The 8,121-nt window shown below is 35.3% G+C and overlaps 1 protein-coding gene across 2 annotated transcripts in view; it reads left to right on the plus strand.

Annotated features, from left to right (window-relative positions):
- The window catches only part of pdgfra (platelet-derived growth factor receptor, alpha polypeptide), a 36,638-nt gene extending 33,237 nt beyond the window's left edge, over positions 1-3,401 (plus strand). For both annotated transcript variants that reach the window (XM_017688033.2, XM_037537966.1), the window contains one exon: positions 358-3,401. In XM_017688033.2, the coding sequence (XP_017543522.2) occupies positions 358-505 (148 nt within the window). In that variant the 3' untranslated portion in view covers positions 506-3,401. The remainder of the gene's footprint in view (positions 1-357) is intronic.
- Positions 3,402-8,121: the final 4,720 nt, after the last annotated feature.

Below are 8,121 nucleotides of genomic sequence, written 5' to 3' on the forward strand. Positions count from 1 at the left end.
GAAATCGCTCTTCAGATAATATTGTATATGGTTAAAACTGCCCTGTTATTTCAGTAGCATAAAACTAATTAATGTTTAAACATTTGAATATTAGTAAAGTGACACAAATGCTCATGTAGACATTTTTTGGGCTTGTTAAGTAAAAACATAAAATGTTTTTAGAAGATGTTAAAATATTGCAGAATAAATATTCAATATTTTGCTTATTTATTTTGTTATTTTTTCATTTAAAGGCTTAATGAACTTTAGTCCAGTCCAAACTTGTGCTTGAATTTTGGGTGATTCCATGTTGATAGTTGAGCAGTAAGACCAGAACTCTAAACTAATGCGTGTCTATGTCTGTGTGTACGTGTGTAGCTCCCAGACGTCTGAGGAGAGCGCTATAGACACGGGTTCGAGCAGCTCCACATTGCCAAAGCGGGAGGGGGAGACTCTGGAGGATGTCACGCTGCTGGATGAGATGTGCTTGGACTCAGGAGACCTGGTGGAGGACAGTTTCCTGTGAATTGGAGGGTGTGGGACATAGAGACAGAGAGTGAGGGAGCGAGAGAGAGAGAGAGAGAGAGAGAGAGAGAGAGAGAGAGAGAGAGACACTCTGTCCTCTAGAAAATTCACCAAAGGGAGCAGGAGGAACAATCCAGGCATCATCTTTAAATGAACTCTCTTCTCATCCCAAACTTTCTCTGAACTCTTCCTCTCCCTGCTTCGTTCACCTGCTTATAGAAACTTCCAGAGTAAAACCACTTCACTGCCTGGATGTCCTGTGAAGTTCTTGTCAGTCGACTTGCATTGCAGACAGCGCCCTCTACTGGGTTGGAGGAAAGGCTGGTAAAGGACTGCCAACACCCAAACTATGGACTCATTTATGAGGTTTTCTGTGGAGCAGACAGACATCACTACATTTGGCCTTGACTCTAGGCATCTGAGACTAATGAGGAAACAAAATGAGGAGGTTTCAGTTTTCTTGTCTCCTTTCAATCAATGTTTTTGTGTTTATAGGACTTTATCTTGATGGGCATTCTGAAAAGCGAAATAAGCAGGAACGTACCAAACATCTGAACGTATCAAAGACACTTTTGAAACTCCACACCTACTCTCCAAATAAATCCATCTGTGCTTCAAAGAACCACTACAAAACATCTAAGCAAGAAAATTGTGCAAGATTGAGCAACTGCCAATGTGTCACAGTTCACATGTGCTCTTTGAAAAAAAATCCTTTGTTTTGCAGAGAGGAGCTCATCCATTGAAAAGCACAAACATTGGATACATACATACTTCCTGTACCTGATCATATATAGTCAGTGACTCAATAAGTGCAGCAATTTGAATTTTTATTTTTTTACTTTGTAGTGAGTATAAATATGTATTATTTGTGAATATTTGGGGGGAATGGGAAAAGTTTTATCATCCTAAATGAAGAAAACAGCAATAATGCTTTGACTTATAGGTCTCATGCATCTTTGGGACTTAATTAAAAGAGTATGATACCATTCCAATTCTGACACGTCACTAACCAAAGTTTTGACGAAATTAAAAGAATGATTTGAAGTTCAAAACATTCTGTTCTTCTAAGAAATGTGTCAGTCAGAAGCATTAGCAAGACTCCAAAATGTATGCCAGTGTTTTAGTACACACAGGAACATTTTAGCCTGTGACACTCTAGCGAGGACAAATCTACTTGTAGCTTGATACGAAGCATGAAATTTACCTTTTTTACGATAATTTCTTGACAATAAGCTGGAATGTTTTAATGCTGTATGTAACATAATGTATCATAGGCCAATTCTTTGATTTACTTTCAGAATTCTGAACCAAACAAAATAGAATATTGGCTGGTTTAGCTGTTGTATGTAAAGGTGTACTTCCAAAGCTTTGACTCTGTACCACACTAACAGTAGTAATACTGTGGCTTTAAGATGCACAGCAGGTTTGTGGTTTTTCGGGTCACATTACCTATCTGCAAAAGATCAGCTGCTGCTTAGTCCCTGATGATGTTTATCAAACTGTGACAGAACTATGCTGGTTATTCTTTTGTCGCCATCATAGGGAACCTCCTCAAATGCTAGCTGCCCTTTACATTGCATATACATTTAATGACAAAAAGGCCATTGGGGACTGTGAAAAGCAAAACATTCTTTCTGAGTTACATTAACAGATGTTAAAGAGGTTTTTTCCTACTCCTGCAAAGGTTTGGAGACACAAGTTTGTCCTTCAACAGTGACATAATTCTGTTTCAGTTTGAGCTTCTGAGTCCAGGTTGTTGTTCTTGTGAAGAAGGCGAAGAACAACTCCCACCTAATACAGTCCTTAAGGAACAACAGGCATTGCATGTCTGCATGTCTGATTCAAGTAATTACTGTCTTTAACGTGTAAAATGCTGACTGCCTAGCTCAGGTGAGTTGGAATATAACAAAACAGTGAACTGGCTGGGATTGCTCAAGGTTTGGATTGGGGACATGCAGTAGGAGAATAGAGAACCAAACTAAGATCCCTGTTTGTTAGCCATGAGCACCAGGAAAGGCAGCCATATTGTAGCAGATTAGAGACACGTCTTCTATTCCATGTGTTTAATGTCTTTGTCTTCATCTGCTCCTGTGTGAGTCTGTTTTTACATTTATTTGATGGTTTTCCTTGAGTTTGGCTTGATGTAGATGCTACGCCAGAATTTCCACTATGGGAAGATTTGACATCTGTCAGAAATGCTTCCACAATCATATAGTTTCACTTGGATTTGTGTGAATCAACATAGATTCACACGGTTTTAAACAGATCTACATAAAAGTTTATGTAAACTGCACCACGGGCATACAAACAGTATTGAAAGTTATAGCATCAAAAGGTACACACGTGTAAAGTCGAACCTAATCTACACCTCACCTAATGTCCTGTATAGTAGTCTTGAAGCAGCGTAGAGAGACTCTATGTAGCTAGTTTGATGTTATACATCACTGTGCATAGTAAATGGGTTATCATTGTATAGCTTATCATCCAGCGACTTCACTGCCTCCCTTTGAGTGTGTATCCCTCCACTGTGATCTACTCTATGGGCATGATGAGAAAAAAAAAAAAAAAAACTATAAACTATTGCACTTTGTTACATCTTATCTGTTTTTGCTTTTATCTCTTTAATTTTGTATTTGTTTTGAGGGCGTCTGCGATGAGGGAAGTTGTTTTAAGAGTTTTATATTTGGCTGTAAAATGCATCCAGTTTGTGAAGAAGGATAGACTAAATGATTAACACAAAGAGATGGAGAGCTGAATATAGGTATGAATTATACTCCATGGTACAGTAAGTACGTGTAATAATAGGTAGTTACTCCCAGATGTTATCCTCCTGTTTTATTATGCATTATGTACATTCAGATGGTTTATATTTCAATAAATGAGATTTAATAATGTAATTTGTGGACCTTATATTTTATCTTTTTATATACAGCTTGTGTTTTTGTTTCCTGCAATTTTTTATTGGTTGTTTAGAACACTTCATATATGTAGCTGCTCAAAAAAAACATGCTTTACAATGAAGCCATGTTTAAAGACCCAAAACCACAAAAAAAGCTAAAAACTATTTTTATAAATTTGATAAAATAACATAATTCAAACAAGCAAAAACAAATCAAAATTAATGTAAATGTTCAATGAAATTGGTTTGCATAATAAAAATAAAATAAATGAAAAACTGGTTTGTTTTATAATTTGAAGTAAAAGCTAAATTAAAAAGATATGTTTGCAGATATATTTTCTGGCCAGTCACATCATAGATTTCGATGAAAAAAAGCAAAAGCTTCAATTTAATTAACTCAGTAGTTTTAGTTACGAACTTTAAAGCCCTATTTGGGTCTAAATTGCATCTTAAGGCTGCGTAAGATTTGGGGATGAGGAGACCTCTCTGGTGGAAATGTGTAATTACATGCAAAGGTGTAGAAAAACAATTTGAAATGTCTGATAATTGGATGCTCATTAAAAGAGTATGTAAAGATAACTGGTGAAAAACATATTTTCAGAGGATGTAGTTGTGTTATCTGCTATTATCAACAGTATAGTGTTAAATTTATATTTGAGACATTAATACATAATATGATATTAATACATAAAAACGTATAATGTGGTCCAAAAAACTCCTGCAAAATCCATCCTGAAACCTTTGACTTTGAAATTATGATTTTAGGCTTCACAGGGTGACTCACAGCACATGCACACCATAGTTTAACATGTTTTCTCTCCTGAGTCAGTGATACTACTTGTTTCAGTCTTAACAAAAAAATCTTACTTATCTTGTGTTTCACATTCATATATACATCAGGGTAATTACCTGATTGTGTCATTTCATTTTTGAAATGTGTTCATTCAGTTCAGTTTCTAAAACTTTTTAGAGAATTTTTAGAATTTTTTTTAGAGAATTTAGATTCTTCCAACTTTACAACAAAAAAATATTGTTAGAGGCTTTTTTACCCAGTTTTTCCAAAAAATTGTATATTTTCAAACTTTCCTAAATAAAGGAATGTTAAACCTACAATTAGAAAAACACTGGATTTCCAAATGAACCTTTATAATGCTTCAGAAAGACAGCATTCCTTTTGAGAACCATGATGTTATTGTATGTCCTGTTGTTAGGGAACAACACTGTGTACACTTCTGTTTTAATAGCTTGCAGTTGCAAAACAAACTGACCTTAAGCACCTTTTATAGTTCATTGGAAATCATTTCTGCCCTGCGCTGGGAGCTTTCTATCAAAAGGTCATCATCAGTTTGACAAACTTCCCAAGAAGGTCTCACTACAGCGCATTCCATGGAAAAACAAAAATGCCCTGGCCTGCTTAATGAGAAAGTAATATGAACAGTGCACCACAAGAGGGCTCAATACACCACCTAATCTGCAGAGGAAAACTTGCAGTGGTGGATGTTCATTTGTTTTCCTAATGTGCTTGGTGTGTTCAGAACTTTGTTTGTTTGTTTGCTTGGTTTGTTAGCAATTCATTTAAAATGCAACAAATCCATGTTCATGAATTACAGACCTAAACTTGTTGCCCCCAACCACAGCTGTCTAAAGCTACCACTTATAAAGGAATATGCATGAATGCACTGCCAAAGAAGAAGTGCATTCAAATATTTGTCTTGTATGAGCTGAGCTACAAAAGTGCATGTTTGTAAGATGTCAAACAAGTTCCAAATGTTAAACAGCTTTGCCACTGAAACTGAACATGCAAATTTCTACAATGAGCTGATGAAGGACTGACAGTGTGCGTGTGTGTTTTGCTAGTGTGTGCCTGTGGTGGTAGGGGTGTGGTACATTTTGAAAGAGCATTGGAAGTGTTGTGTGAAGATCTGATCTCCTCATTATTAATTGCATGGTGGGGATGAGTGAGATGAGACAATATAAAATTTTCAGAATAGTCCATAAAAAAAGTGATCTATTTAGTTTGCATCATTCAAATGTGTACATTATTCCAGAATAAATAATGAAAATGTGCAATGCGTACGACATCTTAAAGGGCCCATGTTCAACATGCTTGTTTTTGTTGTCCACCGAATTTATGATTTACATACTGTGATCTCAATAAACACCGAGCTGTTGTAGAAGAAAGTGTCTTCTGACTTTATAACAATGACCATGGCAAAGAAACTTCATTGAAGTGACAGCTCAGCAGGGCCTCATTGTTCAATGGATAATGAAAAAAATGCATTTTTTTTGTTATTATCCTCAAAGACGGAATAAACTTTGAATGGAAGTTAATGAAAAAAGATTTTTTCCGAATAATTTTGGATGTTTTCTATTGGTCTGCTCATCATGAAACTTTCACATATTGCAAAGAATTTTCAAATATTGTTTAACAAAATGACATAAATGGAGCTACAAGGTTTTATTTCAACAGCACACTAAGTTTTTCTGCTCATTTTAAATATAAAGTGGAAGAAAAAAACTTGAAAAATTACGTGAAACACTGAACTTGTTATTGCAATTTTGAGATCAACAACAAATATTTTTGTCTCATGTGATGTTAGTTTTTATCACTGGCTAAGCTCAGGGTGAAACTAGCTTTTATGCTTTCATAAATGGAGTTTGTCACACAGTCTATTCACACTTTCTACCTGCTCACTTCAAATTCACCGTGACCAGTCAACGGCTGTCCAAGAAACAATGAGCAATTTTATGCCCAGTAGTGCGCAAATAGCATTGGAATTAAACTGGTTGTTTTTTGTTTCTATGCCTTTAAGACTGATATGTATAAATGAGCTGTGTTCTGATTGGCTGCCCTGTATTGGCCTTGAAAAAGCTCTCAAAGCTTAAACAGTCCTTATAATTTTAGTGTGAATAGGTGGAGCTAACAGGCCGTCTGTGATTTAGGCAGACTTGTCTGTCTTGTTGGTTATGAACATGACAAAAACATTCCCAGGCAGGATGTTTTTGTCGTTTAGTTTCCATACATGGATGGTACGGACTGGGCAGTGAATGGTTCAAGTTGAAACTTTAATAATGTTTACACACTATATTGTTTATTTTAGAAAGTGGGGGAAATTAGTTTTTCAGTATTATGCGACCTTAAAAGTAAATGGGTTAATTATATTTAAATGTGACATTTTTAAAAATGTAAATATATGCCAATATATTCTCATATATGTCAGTATATTGAAATATATGCACGTATGCAAATTAAACACATGTAATAGTGTCACATCTGTCAAAAATATGTAAATATATTTATTTTGCTTAAAAGTAAGTAAACTGAAAAAAAATAGCTTATAATGTCAAGAAGATGTTTGTAGACGGTTTGTAGACATCAATGTTTCTTCTGAAATCAAGGGCATTAACAGGAAGTTTGTCCTCTTTTACACTAAGTGATCTGCTATTTTTAAAGAGAAAGGAAGCCTGGATACGTTTGTGTATGTACTACAGCCCTCGTTATAGAATTGTCAAAATCTTTTGATGTAGCCGATCAACACTTGCTGCTGAAAAAGGATATGCAGTGTAGGCTTCGACCATAATGCTTTTAAATACCTCTTTGAGAGAAAAATCTAAATCTGAATTTCTTTCAATAACCCAAGGTGTGCCACAAGGGTTCATGTTAGGTCCAATTTTATTTTGAATTGATATAACTTATACTGTCATAATGGTAACCAATTACAATGTATATTATACTAAATGCTGATGACAATTTTATACTGCTCTGCAAACTTTTGCAAAACTTTGTTGATGCCATATAAGTTGATTTTCATAACTATAGATACGTTTTAAATGCATTGCTATACAGAAATGGTAGAGCTGGCACTCTTACGTCTCTGGACTCTCTTTATTACAGGGATCACTTTATTATGGGAGAGTCGTACAGTACTCACAGTACTCATCATTGTGCACTGTAGGTTGGCCTTCTCTGTCTGTATGAAAGGAAATTGACTGCTGACTCTCATTGGTCAGATGCCACTCTATATCACCTTCATGATCACTGTGAATAACAGACTGATTTTATCATTTCGCTCAAGCTTTTACTGAGCTGAAGAAATCTGCTTTTAACTATGGTGGACCAGTGAGCTGGAACATGGAACAGGACTGAAGCTCACTTGTTTCTCCTAGGGTTTTATAATTGTTTTAGTTCATTACTTTTATTATGTATTAAATGAATGTATTAATGAAGTTATTTCTATTTTATGTCAAGGCTTATTTTATTATTTCAGTGTCTTCTTGTTTTATTTTCTTAGTGTTTAATGCCTATTGCTGGATTTTACTGCCGTACAAGTCTTAATCTGTTTTATTATGTTTTTTACTCCCCCATGACACAGCTGCTCTGATAGAATAAGAATTCCCTTCAGTGTAAACTAACATTTAGTACTGACATTTGGTGTTGTCATAACATTTGCTGGGGAGAACATTATGACAGCAAATTCAGTGAAATTGTATCCATTTCGCAGATTGTCTCCTGTTTCTAATAGCATTCATTTCACATACAATTCTTACAATTCTATACTGGACATTTTAATCATGACAAAACATATTACTAAGTCATTTCTAAAGGCAAAATGGTCTGAAATGGTCCTGCATCAAGGTAGCTTTTTAATGAGAACTGAATAGTTTGCATTTCTTATAGAGAAAGGGAAATAACTCCACGAAGCAGGCGTTTTGAATGC

Source organism: Pygocentrus nattereri, chromosome 4 (genome assembly GCF_015220715.1).
Source record: "Pygocentrus nattereri isolate fPygNat1 chromosome 4, fPygNat1.pri, whole genome shotgun sequence".
NCBI classification, from domain to species: Eukaryota; Metazoa; Chordata; class Actinopteri; order Characiformes; family Serrasalmidae; genus Pygocentrus; species Pygocentrus nattereri.